The sequence below is a fragment of the Solanum verrucosum genome, unplaced genomic scaffold (assembly GCF_900185275.1).
Source record: "Solanum verrucosum unplaced genomic scaffold, falcon-dt-bn FXZP01000031.1, whole genome shotgun sequence".
Classification (NCBI taxonomy): domain Eukaryota; kingdom Viridiplantae; phylum Streptophyta; class Magnoliopsida; order Solanales; family Solanaceae; genus Solanum; species Solanum verrucosum.
In genome coordinates this window covers 1,237,736-1,261,149 of record NW_026020194.1, presented here as the reverse complement: position 1 = coordinate 1,261,149, position 23,414 = coordinate 1,237,736, and the positions used below count along the sequence as shown (strand labels likewise).

General features: G+C 28.9%; 1 protein-coding gene across 1 annotated transcript; it reads left to right on the top strand.

Annotated features, from left to right (window-relative positions):
• The first annotated feature begins 19,187 nt into the window (after window positions 1-19,187).
• LOC125829469 (vetispiradiene synthase 2-like) lies at window positions 19,188-22,331 on the top strand. The gene is made up of 7 exons (XM_049508680.1): window positions 19,188-19,301; window positions 19,563-19,830; window positions 20,018-20,393; window positions 20,762-20,980; window positions 21,080-21,218; window positions 21,446-21,691; window positions 22,029-22,331. Exons 1-7 carry the CDS (start codon window positions 19,188-19,190, stop codon window positions 22,329-22,331), a joined length of 1,665 nt encoding a protein of 554 aa, XP_049364637.1.
• Window positions 22,332-23,414: the final 1,083 nt, after the last annotated feature.

Genomic DNA, 23,414 nt, shown 5'->3' with positions numbered 1-23,414 from the left:
CCATGTAAGTTGATAAAAATATACATATGGATATCATTTTTAACAAAAGAAATCACAAAAATTGTCTGAAGTGTTTTACATGACCAAATAATGATACCAATATAATTCCTATATTTTACTCTTTTTCTCAGCAGTAATTATGTAATTCGATCTGAAGATGCCTTAGAGTTTTATCAAGTATTTCAATCTTAATTCACTTCTCTTTAATTATCTGTTACAAATCCTATTATTACTTGGAATGACGATTTTAATTATAAACAATATCAAAGACCAATTCGATCACCACTAATCTTATATTATATTTTTAATTTTCCAATCTTACAAGAATTCGTTCTGATTCATGTGTTTTGAAAAGTTTATTTATTTATTTATTTATTATCTTTTTCAATAATCATCCATTTTTAATTTAATTTGCAAAAAAAAAAAAACGGTTAGTCTAAAGATATATTAATTATTATTTTTTCGAAATTATCCTTTTCTTTAATAGTTTTTTCAACTATCTTTGATTTTTTGAAAAAATTGAAGAGTAGCAAAGGAATAATATTTGACAAATTGTCCTTTAATTATTGTTATTAACTACTCCTTCTAGTCTATAATAATTGATTTTTTAAAGCTTTTTTCCAACATTACGTTCAAAATAAGTTAATTATTTAATGTTTAAGAGAGTTATCAAAAGTTTCTTTCGTTTTATCCATTATTTACATTTTCTAGTTGATAAACTCAAGATAATTAATTACATATATTTGCTTTAAATTATTTCTATTTTTAAAAATAATTTTAAAATAACTAAAAACAAAAAAATGAAAAGTAACTACGTGCCCAACTTTTAATTGTTATGTTATCTTTTTCGAAAGTTAATTTGACTAATTTTTAAAGTTAAATTACATTATATTAATTCGATATTTTAAACAAAAAATTTAGATATTCAAAACCTATACAAAAAGTACTAAAAGTGGTAATTTTTTGCATATCAATATGATAAAAAAAAATATCATAAAATATTAATCAAACTTCTTATCATTTCATTCTTAAAATATAAAGAAATTATGATAATTAAAAATGGACGAGGAAAAGTAGACTTATTTATTTTCTATAGTTATTGCCTTATAGGTAAGTAAACTGCCTCTATCCCAACACTGAATCACGATGTAGATTACAATTTTTGCAGCATTTAATACACTGAACACTATTTCTTCTCTTCATTTTTTACTAGTCATGGTTAAACTTAACACGCTTCATAGAAAAATAATAATCTCGTGCTTTTATTTATTCCCAAGTTAATGTTAAAAGTAAAGATAGTTACTCCCTCCATTTCATATATTGAATTTTTAAGGTATTTTTCATTTTTCAAATTAACTTAATTGTTCAGTTTTCAAGACTATTTTTAGAGTGTTCTTTTAATTTTACCCTTCACTTGGATTTTCAATATGATGACTTCAATAAATTTGACAATAATTAATAAGGGTAAAAATGAAAAACTATGTTCAATTTATATCTTAATCTACTTTTCTTAAAGGGGGTGAAACACCTTAAAAATTCAATTAATATGGAATGAAGGGAGTATTATTCAAAAGAGTTTGGATAAGTGTAAAACTTTACTATTAAAGAAAAGGTCAAATATGTAAAAAGACTTCAAACATTTATCTTGAGTTTTGAAGAAAAAAATCATTTAGTATGAAATAGTAGAGTAATTTGAATAGTAAGTAATCAATGTTAAAAATAAAAAATAATTATTTTTTTCTTTAATAAGTAATCACCATTTATATTATAACAAATAAAAATAAAATTTTCTTTTTAAAATAATAATAAACAAATAAAAATAAACCAAACCAGTAACAACAAATAAATCAAGATGACTCCCAATAATGATGTGATTAAACACAATATTTTCAAAATATTTTTTTTTTTGAAAAACTTATGGCCAAATGGGAGACATATACTTCCTCCGTTCGCTTCTAATTGTCATGCATTTTCCGAAAGTTAAATTGATTTATTTTCAAAGGTAAATTAAATTACATTAATTCAATATTTTTTTTTTAAAAAAAATTAGATATTTAAAAACTATACGAAAAGTACTATAAATTATAATTTTTTACATATCAATATGATGAAAATATATATCATAAAATATTAATCAAAGCTCTTATTATTTGACTTAAAAAAAAGTATTACATTTAATTGTTAATAATGACAGTGTACTTTTATTCAATTATAAGAGCTCGTTGTCTGCCCAATTGTCTATATTTTTTATTTTTATTAATTATAAAGCTCTCTTTTGAAGTCGAGAAGGTTCAGCCGTTCAGGGGCTTATATATAAAATTAAATTGGTGCAGCAAATCAGGAGTTGGTGATATTAAGAGATGAAATAGATAAAATTATTCTATCAGAATAGTTATATATTAAATATTTTATTTTATTTTATTGTTATAATATAAATGGTGAAAAAAATGATCTTAAAATTAACAAATAACTCTAACCAAATATAAAATAAAATAATTCTTTATTTTATTCCAAAAATATTACTTCTTACATTTTAAAAAAATCGACTTAATTTGACTTGATACGGAGTTTAGAATCAAGTACGCCGAACATCTCTTTCCTTAAATATCTTAGGAAGTGAAGAAGACGGATTTAAAATTCATTTGGTAATCTTCTCCTAAAAGTAGGCATTTTTCTAAGGCATTGATATGATGACTTTTTTAACTACACGTGTTTTAGGGAGTTGAACGTCTTATTCGTATAAATGGCCTATGTAAATATAAGTCAGAAGCAAAAAGAAAATAAAGAGGATTTTTCGATATGTCAAATGTAACAAAATATTTTTTTCATTTTGTAGCCTTAAACATGCTATATGGATAGCTGAAATTAAAATGTTACAAAAAAAATGAGTCATTCTTTTTAAAATAAATTAAAAAAGGAAGAAAATCATTCTTTTTTAAACAGGAGAGGGGGAGTATTTCTTATCTTTCATACCAAATGACTCCAAGTATTTCTTATCTTTTATACCAAATGACTCCAATTAAAAATTGATTGGCACAATATATTAGCAAGCCTATTTGGGTTGACTTTTCGATTTTGACGTATTTTGTCATTTTAGCTTTAAACTAAATGCTTATAAACACTTTTTAAACTTATTTTAATACTACAAAATTACTTAAAATCTATTTTAACTTAAAAACATTTAAACTAAGTCAATCCAAACAGGCTTGAAAATACAATTTGCATGAACTAGCCATGCTTTACCAAAACAATGGCAATGAATGACCATTTCACATGCATTAATTAGGCCATTAAAATTTGTACCCCATGTGACACATAAATCAGCCTATTACAAATAGCAGGACATAGGGCGCTTTAAATGAGTGGTTGGCGTTGAAATTAAAAACATTAATATGAATTGAAATAGAAATTGGGTAAGATCCTGATCCGCTTAAATTTACTTTGGGTTCAAATAAGCTTAAAAATAGATTGAGTTTTGACCCGATGTAACAACTTGTTCCCGTTGTTATAGAAAAGCCAATGAGAAAAGAATTTGGGCCAGAAAACTATTGAATGGAGACTTAAAAAATTGTAGCCTAGTTCAGACTTGGACGAAATCTGAGTCAGGTGAGGTCTAGGGAAATCTGATAATGAATGGGAGATCTAATTGTGAATTTGATCACATGAGTGGATAGCTAAGACGTTAAGGAGCTCGTACGACTTTACAGAATAGAATTCGGGCGAGTAGAACTCTCGAAATTGATCTTGACGTGAAAGGGTAGTTTCTGAACGTCATGGGTTGAAGGCGTGTTGTGAAATGGGAGCTTGGAACTCAAATTCCGAGCTTCTGTCTCCGTATAAGCAATCGGGGAGAGATTATTCCCGCCAAGGCAGGGTCGTTGTGGTGGGAAGGGGACCACCGTAGCGGGCTAGTAGCGAATTAAGTCGGGAAAAAACCCCAATTTCGTTATTTTTCTACAAACTTCGTTCTTAAGAGCTAGGAGACGACCCAGGGCGAATTCTTGACAACTTTCCATGACTTTTGGTACTAAAGACTAAGAATAAGCGAAAAGAATCCGGAAAGGGAAGGCTCAAGTGTCTTAGGAGGATTCAAGCTTGGTTTCGAGGTAGGTGATGGTTTGATTTCCTGTTTGTGTGATATATGCTTGTTGATTACTACATTGTATGCATGCGCGTTTGTGAATAGGGAAATGTGAATCGAACCTAATGAAATGCTTAAGTGTGAACAATACATGCCATGAACCTATTACTTGATTGTATGATTTGAGTATTGTTCATTATGGGTGTGTTTGTGATTGTGGTTGTGCTGATTGGATCGGGTGTCACGTTTCGACACATACATTGGATTAGGTGTCACGTTCCGACACATACATTGGGTCAGGTGTCAAGTTACGACACACTTATATTGGATCAGGTGTCATGTTCCGACACATGTATTGGATCGGGTGTCATGTTCCGATACACTAATAGTTTGGGTGCGAGTTCCATGAGAGGACATTATGATTGGTATGTTATGTCTAGTTGTCATTGATAATGAGAGACTGTATGTTGCTCTAAAATGATGACTGGACTGTATTCTGTATATGTATGCTTATCGTGCTGTAATTGTTCGTTGTATATTGTGCTTATGGGAGTGGTCGTGTGATCCTACTAGTACATTGTGGTTTGTGTATTGATACTGCACTTGCTCGTTCGTTGTTGAGTACATGGCATCTTCAGGCGGCTACTAACGGACCTCAGTTAGGAGATCACTGATCGAGATCGAATTCAATAATGAGACAATTCTTTCAGGCTGCCATGGGTCCTCTGTTGTATAGTCCATTCTTCTCGGACTCAGACTTTCTAATTAGCTTTACTCGCATGTTTAGTTTTGGGTTTGTACCCATTTTCTTAGACTTGTTGGTTAGCATTATTGGTACAATGACTTTCAGTTCTAGGGGTTAACTTCTGCAATAGTTGTTAGTTGTTTGTTGAACATTCGAAGTTTATGAGAACTCCGTATTTTTTTAGTCATTTAAACCTGCTTCCGTATTTTTAAATGTCTAGTTTTTCGTTAAGTTGTTTAGTCGGGTTGTAGTAATGGTTCTCTCACCGGAGAGTTAGTGTGGGTGTCAATCACGACGGTCGGAGTCGCGACACCTGCTTAATCTCAATAATTTAAATATAATATTATTTAAGTTTTAAAACTACAATTTGAATTTCAACTCAAAAAAATTTAAGAAAAAAAAGTTACAAATGGATAGATAAATCCTAAAAGATATAAATAGATAGTAATTCATATATTTAATACAGGAACATACATTACATCAATGCAAATAAAGAGTCTTAAAATGTGTTGAATTTAGAGATTAAATTCGGCTCAATTGAGGATCTCTTAAAATGGGTTAAGACTTGAATGAGTTGAGATTGAATCTAATTCAAATTATCTTGAGTCCAACTTAAAATTCTGGCCGGTTTGGGTGGGTTACATATAGTTTGGCTCATTTTTGACACCTCTAGCTGGACATATTATCATTGCACTAAAAATATTTTTTAGCGAATTAATTAACAGTAATAACGTTATAAATATATATATATATATTAGAAGCAATTATATTTCTTTGTAAATATTCTAAAATTTATAACAATATTTAATCCAATGATAATTAAATAATAACGATAAAAACTTTAACACTTTTTATTAATATGTATATTTATTATCGATAAAAAATATTGTTGTTGGTGCATTTCAATCTCATTCTCTCTCCTACAATTCTCCCCTCTTTATTTTATTTGCTTGAAATCTCTCCTTTTTGATGTCTTCTAATCATGTTTCTTTCCTCCAATTTTTTCCATTCTTTGATTACACTTAAATATCTATAATAAAAAAATGATATTCTATCAATATACATCTCATATTTTTCGTACTAGTCAATAAACAATTTCTTTGAAGAATTTAGATTTTTTTTTTGGAATTTAGGATAATCCGTAGCCGCTACAATCTCTACCACAACATCTACCCTTTGGGTGATTCTCTACCACAACATCTACCCTTTGTGTGCACTAGGTAAACCCTCCAATGTGTAATAGCCTGCAAACCATACAGGTAATGTAAACCACACTAGGCAATCCCTATGCGACATGCTCGACTCAGAAGGCATTGAGGGGGGATCGATCCCGGGTCATCCGTGTGGATAACCACCCTCCAAACCAACTGAGTCATCCCAAAGGACGAATTTAGATATATTATTAGTATGTATAGTTGGAATAATATATATTCATAAATAAAAATTGGCTTAAGTCATCGATAGCCCCTTAAAGTTGTTCGCATATGTAATTCATTTAGACACTTCAACTGAGACTATTACCTATTAGACACTTTAATATTAACGAATATTTATCTATTGAACATAAAATGACAACTAGCTTTAAAAATATTGTGCGTGTAATTCACACACATTATGTTGACAAAATCACGAATAGAATTACAACACGTGGCACATGGGCCCATCATTTTAAAATAAAAAATAATTTTCAGCCTTTAATAATATAGAAAAAATTAAATTGATAAAAAAAAATCTCTCCCCCAACCCCCATCTAACCCTATTGCCCTTTCTTCTTCATCTTCTTCTCTGTCATTCTGCCATTGCCATTCACCATTGATTCCTCCGGCGTTAACAAAAAAGAAAATGTCGAGCCCCACCTCATTCTGCCATTGCCATTCACTATTTATCATTTATGCATTATTATGGAGAGACAGTATTGAATAAATACACTCTAAATTATAGAAGCAACAAGGAAATTTACCATATAGAAATTCAAAAGGAGTCTAGTTTAATAATAAGTTTTTTAACACATAAAATATTGGTATATATAATTTAGATTGGTATTAACAAAACTAAGATGATTCACAAATTTTAGTGAACTTTTTCTTGGTTAAACCGTTGAAGGTCACAAGTAATATTTCTACAGCAATATACCAAGTTATTAAGATTCATTAATTATATGTTGCCAGAACTCATAGATAGAATTTTTACATGGCATGCCTCCTCACACTATTAAAAATTTTAAAATGAGTTTCTCTCGCATTTTAAATTAGAGAAAAGACATAAAATCATTAATAAAATTGTTTTAAATTTTCAAAAAGACATCTTAACTTTCTAAACAACTTATTACACCACAAAAGTTTTGAACATCTTTGTAAAATGATCATTACGACCCATTTTAGTATCTATGAAGATGTGTGTGATACTCATCCTCTTTGACCCATTTTAATTAAATTTAAATATTAATAAAAGTGATTTATTGAATATATCACAAAAACTAGATTTACGAATTACATTTCAAAGTGAGTTTCGTTACCAAATCAAACCTAGAAAAAAAATCAAAGGAACAACAACCACAAGTTCCGACGGTGCATTAAGCGAGAGACGGTGACGGCTCTGCCCTTCGACACGAAGCCAACAACGACAGACGAAGGAAGAACTTTTCCGGTCACCTGAGCTAAGCACTTATCTGGAATATTAGAAGAATAATCAAACTCTCTGATACCAAATACATCGATAACATTGTCCGTTTACTTCATAGAAGAAACACCAGCGAATATATGAATTTTATATGGCTTTGAGCTCCAGCGACGATGGAAGCTGATAGACCCATCTACCATTAGAAAAATAAAGATAGGGCAAGGTCACTGTATCCAATTACTATTTCACTGGCCTTTTGTGTTCGAATTTTCCGAATGAAGTTGCAATTTGCAAATGAATTTGATAGCGGACATGAAAATAAACTCAAAATTTTGGGGAAGAAGGTGTATTTAATAAATTAATTAATTAATAGAGAAATTAACCAAAACGTGGCGCTTTTTAATTGGTTTTGGGAAGCAAATTGTTACATTCACGCGCGTCATTTGCTTGTTCACAAAATATTGGGAGAAAATGGGTTAAAATAATTTATTTATAAAGGTATTTAATACTTTTGTGGAGTAATAGGTAGTGACAGATTTAGAATTTTCACTCAGGAGGTTCGAAAAATAAAAGTATAAACGTGTAATAAGTCAACAAAACACAATTCCAAGGAAGTAGGAGTATATAATTTATCGATACAAAAAGTTAGTTTCATTACATGAAACCTTGTAGCGCGTTTGAATTTTCTTGGGTTTTAATCTACTCCTTTAGAACTTTTTTTAAAAAATATATAAAAAAAGGTAAAAGAAAAAAAATGAAAGATTGATCCTGAAACTAAGAGAAGCTAAAAAAATGAAATGTTCACAATGGGGCTTGAACCCTTTCGCTAGAGTAAACTTAAAAGGAGATCTACCACTATGCTACAACTTACTTCATGTTCAATGTTCATGATGAGGTTCAAAATTAATATTTATATCTATATAAATATAAAAAATTTACCTTATATATACAACGTAATTTTTTATTGAGGGGGTTTGGGTGAACCCCGTGGAACCCACGTGGGTCCGCCACTAGAAATAGAATGCCCGCAAAATTAAAGTGTGTTTTTGAAAATTTGAGACAACTTCAGTGGTGACTTTATGTCTGGGTGATACCTATAAGTAAAAAAAAAAGGTTTATTTCAAAAGAATTACTCCCTCCATTTAAAAAGAATGACCTAGTTTGACTTGAAACGAAGTTTAAGAAAAGAAAGAAGACTTTTTAATCTTGTAGTTTTAAATTAAAGTTATGTCAAATATATCAAAATACCCTTTAATCTTGTGACCTTAAATATGTCACGTGGAAAATTGAACTTAAAGTGTTGTCAGAAAAGGAAAGGGTCATTCTTTTTGAAACAGACTAAAAAAAAATTAGGTCATTCTTTTTTAAACATAGGAATTTTAGTGTATTTGAAAAGTTGTTTTTTTTTTTTTTTTTGCTTGGAGAGTTGATAAAGAGAGATGAAGTGCTCACATAATTGAATAACAAGTAGCTTCTTGCATGAAACTTTGTTATCCAATTGTCATTTGGTTAAGCTTCTCTTTGACCTATAAAAAGGCATTTTTCCTTTGAAACGATATGGCAGTAAAATAAATATTCAACCATTCTTTTTATACTAGATACTGGTACCGTGCTAGCACGGGTCCCAATATTTTAGTATTTTTTATTTTAATTTATGTAATATAGGTAGAATTTAGAAAATTAATTAAATTTAGAGTAATTTTCACATATAGCAAACATAAAAATCATAGTTGTATGTTATAGTTATAGTTTGCATAATTGCACTCCATAGCAAATTTTATGTTTGCTATGGAGCTTTTGATTTGTATAATTCGCAATATACATCCAATTTTATACAAATTTCTAGTTTTGTATAAATTCATTTATACATTATAATTTGTATAATAAAATCTGTATTTGTATAATTATAAGTGTATAGGACGAAAATATATGTATTTGTATTTGTATATACACTTTTCTCTCACTTTATACAAACACAAACGCATTTTATATCGAAATGTATAAAATGACTAATTGTATACCGAATCAGATGGCAAAAAAATGAAATGTTTGCTGCGAATTACAAATAAAATAAACTATGACTATAGCATTTAATTTGAATTAATAGTTTGCTATTTCATACAATTTTCCCTTAAATTTATATGATTTTTAGATATTTAAGGGTTTGATTACTTTTTGTTTGCGCAAATTTATTGTGAAGAGGTCCATTAAAATGTCTATAATTAAAGTATTTTTCGTTATTGATTGTTGATTTTTTACTCAAAGTAGCTACAAAATATAAATAAATATTACCGATATTCAAAATAATAAAGCAATAACTAAAGAATATGAATTTAAAACTAAAAGTCATAGCTAAAATGGATTCCATAATTTCGAAAAATTATTCACTAATTAAATTAAAGTAGAACAAAAGAAGTATTTTTTTTTTTAAAAAAAATAATCTGAAACAGGCACGTCGACGAAGACATGCCTGCTTCAGCGTAAAGTCTTGAATTTAAATCTAAAAGTCATAGCTAAAAACAATTTCATAATTTTGAAACAATTATACACTAATTAAATTAAAGTAGAACAAAAAAAATTAAATTTTTTTCCGAAACACGCTGAAGCGGGCACGTCAATTTTAAAAGTCATAGCTAAAAAGAATTCCTTAATTTTGAAAAATTATACACTAATTAAATTAAAATAGAACAAAAGAAATAGATTACGCCGAAGCTGGCACGTCGATGGAGACGTGCCTGCTTCAACACGACCTCCCTCTTATATAGTAAGAGAATAAGAGAAATAATTTTTTTTCGAAACACACTGAAACAGACATGTCAATTTTAAAAGTCATAGGTAAAAAAGATTCTATAATATCAAAAAAATTATGCACTAATTAAATTAAATTAGAACAAAAAAATAAATTTTAATGTTTTTTCCAAAACACGTTGAAGCAGGCACGTCAATAAAGACGTGGTTGCTTCAACACAAACTCCCTCTTATATAATAAGAGTCAAAAAAATTATACACTAATTAAATTAAAATAGAACAAAAAAATAAATTTTAATGTTTTTTTCCGAAACACGTTGAAGTAGGCACGTCAATAAAGATGTGGCTGCTTCAACACAAACTCCCTCTTATATAATAAGAGAATACCTCACGTTCTCCTCTTCCATTTCCCTTTTGCATTTTTGATTTGACATTTATTTTAATTGTTTCTTTTTCACTAATAACTTGTTGATGTTAATTAATTTGCTGATTTTTGTATTCTCTATTAAATAGGGAAGATTTGTTTAATTTTGGGAAAATATTTGAAATAGTTTTTTAGGACAATGTTCAACATGACTCAAGTATTAATTTTTTGCACTATTATTTATATATTATCATAGTAATATTTATCTAATTTTCAATATTGTTACTAATAAGTTATATTATTATTATTGTGAATTTTTCATTATTTCCCAACAATTTAAGAAATAATGACAAATTATATGTGACTGAAACAATTGATGATAATGATGTTTGTGCTACCCTGACTGCTACTGTTCAAGTCATTCTACCGGAGGCTTACGGTAAAGGAAAATACAGATATGTAAATAGACATGGTTACAAATTCAATGCTAATAATAAAACCTAACTTAAAATACTCCTCAACGCAAAAAATATTAGAAAGAAATAACAATTCCGCTAAACTAAAAATATTTGGTTGAAACGGATGATATGATTATTGTGGTCATTTCATAAATAAATGTTGAGGCCAATGTGAGAAACTGAGTGACAGACTCTGGTGCTAAGAGACATATTTGTATAAATAAAAATTTTGTGGCATACACAAAGTTGAGAAAGGAGAAGATATTGTTTATCTTGATGACTCAACGACAACTAAAGTTTTTGGAGAAGAAAAAATTCTTCTTAGACTCACATCTGATAAAACTTTGGCATTGAGTAATGTATTGCATGTTTATGATATCTGAATCAATTTGATTTCTGTGGAATTATTCGAAATAGGTGGAATGAAGATAATGAGGTTATATTAACTAAAAATAATAATTTTGTAACTATGATTTATTTTTGCTTAATCTTTATGATAATTTCAGTAAAAATGTATTTATTTTTTCTTAAATGATTAAGCCTATTTATTTATGGCATGCTAGAATAGGACATGTTAAATGTCTCATACATAACTATATGCAGTCACTTAATTTAATTTCTGATTTAGACTCAAATAATTTTAATAAATGTGAAATATTTAAAAGTGTGGGGATGCATGACTAAAGTTCTTTTGCCTCAACCTAAGAAGAGAAAAATATGTTCCAAAACTGTTGATTGTATGCTTATTGAATATGTTGAACATATCATTGCATATAGATTTCTTATTTTAAATAGTGATATGAAAAATTAGATCAATTCTTACTGGGAGACAACTTTTCTTCTGTTGAAGTGGATAAATGTGTTTATACTAAAATGATAGACAATGATTATGTGCTAATATGCTTATATGTTGGTGACATGCTTATATTTGTTACAAGTTTATATATTGTGAAAAGTATCAAATTATTTTTGTCTACTAATTTTGATACGAAAGATCTGAAAATATAATATTGGGAGTTAAAGTTATAAGGAGTAAAGATGGTATGATGTTGTCACAAGTGCATTATGTGGAAAGACTTCTCAAAAAATTTGAATGTTTTGAGGTGACACCTGTAAGCACTCCTATGTGCTAACTCTAAATTGAAAAAGAATTACGGTGATCCAGTTGGTCAGTCTAAATATGCTTAAATTATTGAAAGTCTATTGCATTTAATAAATTTTACTAGGCCTGCCATTGCTTATGTTGTGTATAGATTGACTAGATATACTCATAATCTCAATAAAAGTATTGATTTGCATTGAATAGACTGATGAAATATTTGAAAGGAACCATGAATTATGATATAATGTATAGTGAATTTCCCTCAGACGGGTATTGTAATGTAGCATGGATCTCTAATTCAAATGAGACAAAATCTACTAGTGGATATGTATTCACCTTAGATGGTGGTGCAGTATCCCAAAAATCAGCTAAATAAATGATCATTGCGAGATTGACTATGGAGTCAGAGTTTGTAGCTCTGGAACTGACTGGTTCTGAGACTGAATGACTGAGATATTTCTTAGTGAATATCCTTTTAATAATAGGTGAATTTCCTCATGTTCCCTTTTAATAAAGGATGAATTGTCATATGACCCCTTTAATAAAGGATAAATTGCCTCCTATGTTTATACATTGTGATTGTCAAGCTGAAATTGCTATTGCGAAGAATAAATTTTATAATTATAAGAGCAGATACTTGAAATTGAGGCATGATATCATAAAATAGTTGTTGAGAGATGGAGTAATTGCAATTGTTTATGTGAAGTAAGAGTTGAGTTCGTCCAATTCATTGACTAAATTCGTGGGAAGAAAATTAATTTTTCAAACCTTAAAAGAGATGGGTTTAAGGCCAATGTGATTGTCAATAGAGATGGTAACCCAACCTATGTGATTGACAATCCCATAAAGTAGGTTCATATAGGTAATAACAAGTCAATATTGAGACTGCGCACTAACAGAAAGTACTTAAACTGCTACTGAAAATAAGGGATGAGTTATTAACTCTTAATGAATTCATAGTCCTTAATTAAGGAATGTGTATTTAAAGCCGTATACATTTGATGAATTCACATATATGAGAAGTGGAGTGTGGACACTCCTATGAGACTTTGGCCTAGTCTCTAGAGCTCTCATAAATACGAGACACACGCATAGCCTATTGGTGCAAAACCACATTGAACATCAAAATTACTGAAGTCAAAATATGATTGGTAAAGTCTCTGATTTACAATAAAAATTATTAATTCATAAAAAATTATATTTCACCAGTAAATCTGTAAATTAAATTTTATCGATCTTGTTTGGTTTATAATCTAAAAGTCATCAAACCTATTGCATTTTGTCCATAAAAATTCAGCAAGTTATATTTTTTTCGTATATTTTTTTTAAAAAAAATGTGTAGGGGATTGTAAGTAAAAAAAAAAGATTTATTTCAAAAAAAATATTTTTAAAAGTGTATTTAAAAAGCTTTTTTTACTTGAAGAGTCGGCAAAGAGAAAGAAAGTGCTGACACAATTGAATAACAAGTGGCTTCTTGCATCATGACACTTGTCATTTGGTTAAGCTTCTCATTGGCCTATAAAAGGGCATTTCTCCTTTGAAATGATATGGCAGTAAAACAAATATTCAGCCTTCTTTTTATAATAACTCACATTCTCCTCTTCCATTTCACTTTTGCACATTTGATTTGATGCTTATTTTAATTTTTTTTCATTATTAACTTGCTGATGTTAATTAATTCGCTGATTTATGTATCTTTTATTTAAATAGGAAAGACTTGGTTAATCCAGAGAAAATATTTTACATCGCTGAAATAGTTTCTTAGGACAGTGTTCATCACAACTCAAGTAATTATTTTCTACATTATTATTTATATATCACTGCAGTAATATTTATCTAATTTTTAGTATTATTATTTTGCTACATTATAAGTTATTCCCTCTATCTCAATTTATGTGACTTATTTTTTATTTTTAGTCAGTCTAAAAAAAAATGACATAGTTCTATATTAAGTAACAATTTAGCTATAAAATGTTTATTTTACTCTTAATGAAATGATTTACAGCCACATAGTTTTCTATCATTCATTTTGAACCACAAGCTTTAAAAGTTTTTCTTTCTTAAACTTCGTGTTAAATCAAACTACTTCACATAAAATGAGATGGAGGAAGTATATTATTATTGTCAAATTTTCAGTATGCCCCAACAATACCAATAGCAAAACAGTAAGCATAAAACCAACATTTGAATAGTCTTCCAGATTTTGCAAGGTAATATATATAGCAACAATGACTTCATTGGATGGAAATGTAAACCATGAAAATGGGATTTTTCGCCCAGAGGTTGATTTTTCTCCTAGTATGTGAGGAAATAGTTTTTGCGATTCTACTAGGAATAATCAGGTAACTAATATATGTATACAATCAAATTTCTTTATAACAATGCAGTTTGTTCAAATATTTTTTGACTGCTTATAGTGAAATGTTATTATATATGGAGAACATACGATATAACATAATATTATAAAATATTGTTATGAAAAGCGTCTGTTATAGAATGACTTAACTGTATATGCTTATTTACTTATTTTTTTAGTCACCCTTTTCATTCTATACCATTTCACACGCATTAATTAGGCCACTAAAATTTGTACTCCGTATATTTCTTTGTAAAACAATCTATTGTCTTTCCTTTGCATAAATTACTCTGTACATTTCTTTGTAGATTATGTTTTTGATTATGGGTGTTTTGAGCTAGGCTTTATGCAAAGTGATTAAATGAATCACTCCTAATCTATCAAAAATATTAATTTATCAATTGCCTTTCCTTTGCATAAAGCCTAGCTGAGAACACTTCTAATCTATCAAACATATAATCTACACGTGAATATCACGAGTCTATCGATATTTATATCATAATATAAAAATTTGGGTCAAAATCATTCTAGAAAACAAATATCGAAATTGGAGTTACCTTCAAAAATAGTTTACCCATAAGACAAAAAACTCAAATATGAAGTTTTATTAGAAACGATGTTCAAATTGACCCTCAAATCATCAAACATCGATACTAAAAACTTAGGGCAAACCCCCCCAAACGCTGCAAGATTAAATAGTGAGAATTGTCAAAATGATGATTAGAAACTTACCCTCTTTGAAAAATATAGAAATTGCATCAAGAATCATCCAAATTTGAGCCTAAAAGTCCAAAATTAGTGAAACAAAGGTGAAATGACTGTTTAAAAATGTTGAAATCATTAGCATGATCGCAGTTCCATAGTGCGATAGCACCAAATGCGTAACACCAACTAGTGCGAACAAAGTTACTTCTTACTAGCCATATTTAAGAAGGAAAAATCACCTCATATATCTATTTAAGGCTTAATATTACAGCCTTTAGATGTACTTTTTTTATATTACTACTTATAACAGTTTAATTACAAATATTAACAGATTAGTTTCAATTTATAATTTAATTTAATTAATTAGTTATTATTTTTATAATTACATTATAATTAATAAGTAAGAGAAATAACATTAATATTAGAGAATCAATTGTCATTATCTCTTCCACCATTTTAGGGATAACATTAATATTAGAGAATCAATTGTCATTATCTCTTCCATCATTTTAGGGATTTTTTTCCAGATTTCACACAGCAACCCCACCTTCCTCTTTTACCCACACGTAAATCCCACACCCCCACCCCCACGCTTCTCTTTTACAGAGAACTAACTTTTTCTCTCTCACCATCTTCAACGTTCGTCTTCTTCATTCAAAAAGAAAATCAGTAGAACTCCCACATTTATATGATTTAATGGTGGGATGAGATCTACACACGAAGAATGTTGAAATTCCTGCAAAGTGTGGTTCCTCTCAGTCGAAAGATCAAAAGGAGAAAAAAAACGAAGCAAAGAAAATGGTGAGTCCGGCAAATCAAAAGGAAAAGAAGAGGAAGGGGAAAATTGTAGAAACCCCTTTTGATTCGAATTCTGATTTTGTTAGTGAAATAAAAAAGAAAAAAAGCAACAAATGTAGAAATTGCTCAATCTTTAAAACCATCAACAAGAAGAACAGCAAAAAAGAAGGAATCAGAAATTCGAACATCCAAAAAAGGCAAAAAAAGTTGTTAGGGTAAGTATTATATTTAATTTATTTTCGCATTATTCAAATTAGTGATTTTTTTGCTAAAAATATCACATTATGCTTATTGTTGTTTCGAAACTTTTGTTTGGGTGAAACTTGTACGAAATGTGAATAATATTTATATGAATCTCACTTCAATATATGATTTTGGGATATTATATGAAATGTGATATAATATTGGTATGCAAATGGTATGAATTGTGTTTTGACATTGGTATGAAATTGGTTTGATATCAGTAGCCCAATGGTATGAGTTGTTAAATTGGTATGCAAATGGTATGAATTGTTAAATTATTTTGTTTTGTATGAATTATGACTAATATTGATATGAAATTGAGATTTTTCCTAACAGGAAGGTTTCTTTTTCAATTTCTTCATTAATGTTATTTAAATTTTTAACATTGGTATGAAAATGGTATAAAATGTTTTTTCTTTCAATTTTTTTCCAGTGATTGTGGTTTGTACACATGTCTATTTGCTGAATACATCAGTAATGGAGTTTTTGATATGTGTTCTGTTGATATCGATGCAAAGTACCATCGTCAAAGGTATGCCACAATCATATGACATTATGGAAAAACAAAGAATGATGATGGCGCGACCAGTGAGAGTGAAGTAATTGGCACTGTTGCTAGCAAATTTGATGGACCCCACATAGCAAAAGAACATGCTCCGAATACCAACAATTATCCCACACCAAGATCACGGAGATCAAATTTGAGATAGTTGATTGCACCTTAGACTTTTTAGAATTACAAGTTTTTTTTTTTTTTTTTTACTTTTGGACGATATTTTTGTGTTTGTTACAGCTTTAAGTATTTGATATATATAATATCCACTGTTTTATTTCAAAAAGATACCAATTACATATGAATTACAGATTGACTATTGTAATCGCAGGATACTAGTTATATATAGACTGCATTTCAAATGGATACACCATTCTAAAGATAAATTACACATTGACTATAATAATTCTCGGGATAACAGTTATATACAAAATGCATACAAATTGGATTCAACATTTAGAGTTTATGATTTTACAATATCTTATTAACTAGAAAGAAATCATACTACTAATTTAGAGTTCATGAACTAACTCTGACTTATAATTGGTATCCAAAATGTACACCTTTGGCATCCAAATTCATATTCTAACACAAAAAAATAAAAAATAAATGAAGTTGGCATCCAACATGTATAAATACCTTGTATATACGATTATGCCAATGTAAAAAAGTGATAATTGTATTTTGTAACAACCTCAATTACATTTTTGTTTTACATTTTTTTCATCCTGGACAATTTACAACCTAATTGTAAATTATATTGTCTTAACAAGCGTGGATTAAGTATTTTAAAGATGTATGAAGTTGTATACAATCTGTATAAATACTGGAATAAACGAATCTTACAATTTAAAACAGAGATCATTAAATGTTGCACCAACATCAATTACATCTGGTTTTATTTTATTTTTTTGAAAATGGATAAAATAAGACTTTTTAATTAATTTTAACAGATTAGAGTGAATTAAGGAAAACAAATATTCCTAATTAGTTTGAATCTCCTAAATTTATGCTAATTAAAAATTATCATCAATCAATTCAAATTTAATTAATACATCAATTTCCATTTTTTCAGTTTTTTCTTTATTATTTCTAATTCTGTTTTTTTTTTTAATTTTCGTTTATTTATTTTTTTTAAAAGTTTTTTCCAATTAATTAAAATATTTCTTTTTTTTGTAAATTTGTTATAACCTGAAATTTTTAATATAGCTTGAAAGTCTAAATCTATTGTTATAGCTTGAAAATAGTACTATAATATATGTCATATATGAAATTTACACCGACAATAGAGTTTCTAAAAATGTTGTGCTGATCATTTCTATTTTAACTGCCTGTTTTGGGTCAAGTAAATTTGTATGAAAGAATGAAAAAGTAAAATTGAAAACCATCATATTGAGAATTATAAATCATTTTATATTATGTTTTTTTCTTTAATAAAATAATAATGCAACAAGACATATAGTATAGTTGATAGAGGACAGAAAAGAGAGGAGAGTCGTTATTCTAGAAAGAGTCTTGTAAGTTGTAAAATGTTTTTGAAGTATTATTTAACTAATAATGCAACAACACATATGCTGTAGATTAATATTTATATTTCAATATATATTAACATTTTAATACAAAAAGAGCTAGCAGTTTGTGTTTCTTTCTTTATAAAGTATTCTTTCTATTTTAATTTATGTAAACCTATTTTTTAGTTTCTTTAAAAGAAAAAAAGGTTCTTTCTTAATTTGTAAAATAAATTACTTTATTCGTTCCATTTTACTTATCATAGTTTCTTTTTGATAGTCATATGATATGTATGAACTTTGACTAATATTTTAATATGTATTTTTTTCATCATACTGATATAAAAAATGCATTTTATTTATAGTACTTTTTGTATAGTTTTATTGAATATCTAAATTTTAATTTTAATATATTAAATTAATATAATCTAATAAATCTTTAAATTAGTCAAATTGACTCAAAAATTATAACGTGACAACTATTTTGGAACAAAGGGAGTAATTAAAAAAAAATCATTTATCTTTAATAATAAGTTTTTTAATTAACACATAATATATTGGTATATATAACTTGGATTGGTATTAACAAAACTAAGATGATTCACAAATTTTAGTTTACTTTTTCTTAGTTAGACCGTTGAAGGTCACAAGTAATAATTCAACAACAATAGACCAAGTTATTTTAAAGACTAATTATATGTAATTGCTAGAACTCATAGATAGAATTTTTACATGGCATGCCGCCTAACACTACTTGAATTTCTAAAATGTGTTTCTCTCACATTTTAAAATTAAATTATTATAATTCTCTATATAAATACTCATAACAATGGCAAAACACTAAGAAGAAAATACTGAAAACCCCATCATTTGAATAATTTTCCAGATTTTGCAAATTATATCAACAATGACTTCATTGGATGGAAATGTAAACCATGAAAATGGGATTTTTCGCCCAGAGGCTAATTTCTCTCCTAGTATGTGGGGAAATGTTTTTCGCAATTCTACTAAGGATAATCAGGTAAATATATGTACACAGTCAAATCTCTCTATAACGATACAATTTGTCTAGATATTTTCTGACTGCTTATAGTGAATGTTGTTATATATGGAGAACATACAATATAACATAATATTATAAAATATTGCTATGATAAGTGACTGTTATAGAATGTCATGACTGTATATATGCTTATTTAATTGTCTTTTAGTCACCCTTTTTTCATTCTATACTATAGTATAGCTTTAACAAAATTACTAACAATATACATTACATCTTCAGATAGCTGAGAAAGTTGTAGAGGATATTGAGGCTTTGAAAGAAGAAGTGAAACACATGATAATAAGTACTACAAGCAATGACATTGAACAAAAAGTTCATTTGATTGACACTCTTGAACGTCTTGGTATTTATTATCACTTTGAGAAGGAGATTGAACATCAACTAAGCAAGATATTTGATCTAAATTTCATCCATGAAGAAGATGATCTATACAATGTTTCATTATATTTTCGATTGTTTAGGCAACATGGATATCCAATCTCTTCCGGTAGGTTTATATACACATAGTATACTTTTCGTATAATATAATTACCGTCTGAAGATACTCTTAACATGGTGATATTGTCCATATCGAGGCAATCACCATGTTTTTTTAATCTTTTCAACTATTAATATGAGACTTTGTTCACATATCCAACAGTAACTCTGACATAATGAAATATTTTGTGAATTAGATTGTTTCAACCAATTCAAGGACACCAATGGAAAATTCAAGAAATCTCTACTTAGAGATGTAAAGGGTATGTTAAGTTTGTATGAAGCAGCACATGTTAGGAAGCATGGAGATGTCACATTAGAAGAGGCACTTATCTTTGCAACATTCCATCTTGAGAGGATAACACCTAATACCTTAGATTCTACACTTGAGAAACAAGTAACACATGCACTTATGCAATCTCTTCATAGAGGAATCCCAAGAGCTGAAGCACATTTTAACATTTCAATATATGAAGAATGTGGATCAAGAAATGAAAAGCTACTAAGGCTTGCCAAATTAGATTACAATTTGGTGCAAGTGCTACACAAGGAAGAGCTTAGTGAACTCACGAAGTAAGTTATTGTTGAGTTTATGTTAATGAGTTCTCCCTACCTCCATTTTAATTTGTTTGTTCTACTTTCGTTTTTAGTATTTCTCGAGTCTAATCTTATCTCCAAAGCTTTTTTGCAAAAGGAATAGGTAGCGAGATAGATGACACTCTTTAATTTCAACTTTGTGACATGCCTGCTTAAGATCACAAGATTAAATGATGTATATTTTGTTACATTTGACATATCTTGAACTACAAGACTAAAAGTCTTTTTTACTTTCTTAAGTTCCGTGCCTAATTTTTTTTACTTTTTTACATTTGGTTATATTTGACATATTATGGATTATTATTAATTAAGCTAACTAAACATTACTCTTGTTTATTGCGAAGGTGGTGGAAAGATTTGGATTTTGCATCAAAACTTTCATATGTGAGAGACAGAATGGTGGAATGTTATTTTTGGACAGTGGGGGTGTACTTTGAACCAAAATACTCTCAAGCTAGAGTTATGCTTGCAAAATGCATAGCTATGATTTCAGTAATTGATGACACATATGACTCTTATGGAACTCTTGATGAACTAATTATATTCACGGAAGTTGTGGACCGGTATATCACATAAATTGAGACAGAGTATATCAAATTTTTTCGTTGTAATTGATACATGGAGTGGATACAATTGATTAACATTTTCTTTTAACGTTATAGGTGGGATATAAGTGAAGTTGATAGACTCCCAAACTATATGAAACCGATTTATACATCCCTTCTCGATCTCTTCAACGAGTATGAAAGAGAAATCAATGAACAAGATAGATTCAATGGAGTTAATTATGTTAAAGAGGCGGTATGACACTTAATTAAAAACACTAATATCATCTAAGTTATTCGGACTGTTCAAAAATATTGTTGCACTTGTGTCGGATTTTTATTAAATATTCCCTACTTTTGAGTGATTCGACACTCACCTAGCTACAATTTTGAAGAGTCCAAATAACATAGAATATCAGTTTTCCTTTGAGCTTATGAGTTTCAACTATTTTAATAAATATATTGTTAATTTCTTGAATATAGATGAAAGAAATTGTGAGGAGTTACTACATTGAAGCAGAATGGTTCATTGAAGGGAAAATTCCATCATTTAAAGAGTACCTACATAATGCATTGGTTACTGGAACTTATTATCTACTTGCTCCAGCATCATTATTGGGCATGAAGTCAGCAACAAAGAAAACATTTGATTGGATGATGTATAAACCAAAAATTCTTGTGGCTTCTGCAATAATTGGTAGAGTTATTGATGACATAGCTACTTATAAGGTACTTTCATATACTATTAATCCCTCTATCCATCTTTACTTGTCTACTATACTATTTTGGGATGTCCAACAATACCTGTCCAATTTATAAAACAAGTGAATAATTTACCATTGTTGTATCTAGTTTACCCTTGTTATTAAATACTATTCATTTTTCAATATTGTTTAGATGACTTATATTTAATAAGGGTAATTTGGTGAAATTACCCCTATCATTTATTATTTCTTAATTCATGTGTCAAGTTAATAGTGAACGATCGACTATTATTAGGGGGAAGGAGTATAAACATTATTGTTTACAAACTTTCTCATGATGAATTATATTTTTTCCTTTATAGATTGAGAAAGAAAAAGGACAACTTGTCACAGGAATAGAATGTTATATGCAAGAGAATAATTTATCAGTGGAAGAAGCAAGTGCACAACTTTCTGAAATAGCTGAAAATGCATGGAAGGATTTGAACAAAGAGTGCATTAAGACTACTACTTCTAATATGCCAAATGAAATCTTGATGCGTGTGGTGAACCTAACACGTCTGATTGATGTTGTTTACAAGAACAATCAAGATGGATATAGTAATCCAAAGAATAATGTGAAATCTGTGATTGAAGCTTTACTCGTGAATCCTATCGATATGTAAGGATTTTGGAACATGGAAGGTGGTCAATGAAAGAAGTCAATATAATTAATTTTGTGCTTTAGTCAATAATTTCATAAATAAGTAATTTGTAACACATCGTATTTTCTTTATTAGTTAAATTTAAAACTTCAATTATCTTATTTAATTCTATGACTAAAGCATTTAAAATATCACTCAATTAAATGAGCAATTTATTTTTTAATTTCATTTTCTCAATGAAGCTTAGAACCCAAGAAAAAAGTATGAATAAGTTGGCAAAATCCCAACTTATCCCATTTCCTAAACTTGAGTTTTTGGTTGTCCTTGAAGCAAGGAATAATTATCTTTTCAAATCGTTCTAAAGAAAAATAAATAGCAATTGTATATGATTTATATATTAAGTCACACGCCTCTTTGTCACACTGCAACTTTTTATAGCTCGTAATTCATTTCATTGAAAAATGACACACACTTTATCCACTTATCAAGTATCATGTGCTCTCACCAAAAGGATTTCACGCACACTATTAAATTTAAGAAAATTGTCACAATTAAAATTCGGAATCGTGCGAACACCTATCGTATTCCCAACTAGATAGACGAATTCTTACCATCCAATTAAGAACATGCGAAAATCCAATTTTTTATCTTTTAAATAATAACAGATACATTTTAATATCAAATTTACAAATCCAATAACATGAATACGAAAATAATCAAAACTAAACAACCAACTCCGACGACCTAGTCTAGTTATATACAAGAGCCTCTAATCAGATAAGATAAGAAAAGACAACTTCCGCCGAAAAGAGAGATGCAGAAGTTGAGGATGATTACTCGCCGCTTCACATAAGAGAATTCTATTCAACCTGCAACAGTACACCTACACCCCAAAAAGGATGTAGCAATACACCCATGTACTGGTAACTGGTAAGGATCAAAGACCGACAAAAGTTAAATATAACAACCATATCGGTTGTTATGGATAAGTTAATGGTAAAATAATTCAGATGAGAAAACTTCTGGAATAGTGAGTTGAAATTTCAGATTAGGCTAGGCTTTGACGAAATCTGATGGAGATGAGGTCTAGGGCAATCCAGAGAC

Bases quoted from the DNA above. Each gene is read 5' to 3' on its own strand.
- LOC125829469 (XM_049508680.1), top strand. From the start codon at position 19,188: ATGACTTCATTGGATGGAAATGTAAACCATGAAAATGGGATTTTTCGC. The intron at 19,302-19,562 runs GTAAATATATGT...TTACATCTTCAG, and splicing joins ATTCTACTAAGGATAATCAG to ATAGCTGAGAAAGTTGTAGA. The intron at 20,981-21,079 runs GTATATCACATA...TTAACGTTATAG, and splicing joins TTCACGGAAGTTGTGGACCG to GTGGGATATAAGTGAAGTTG.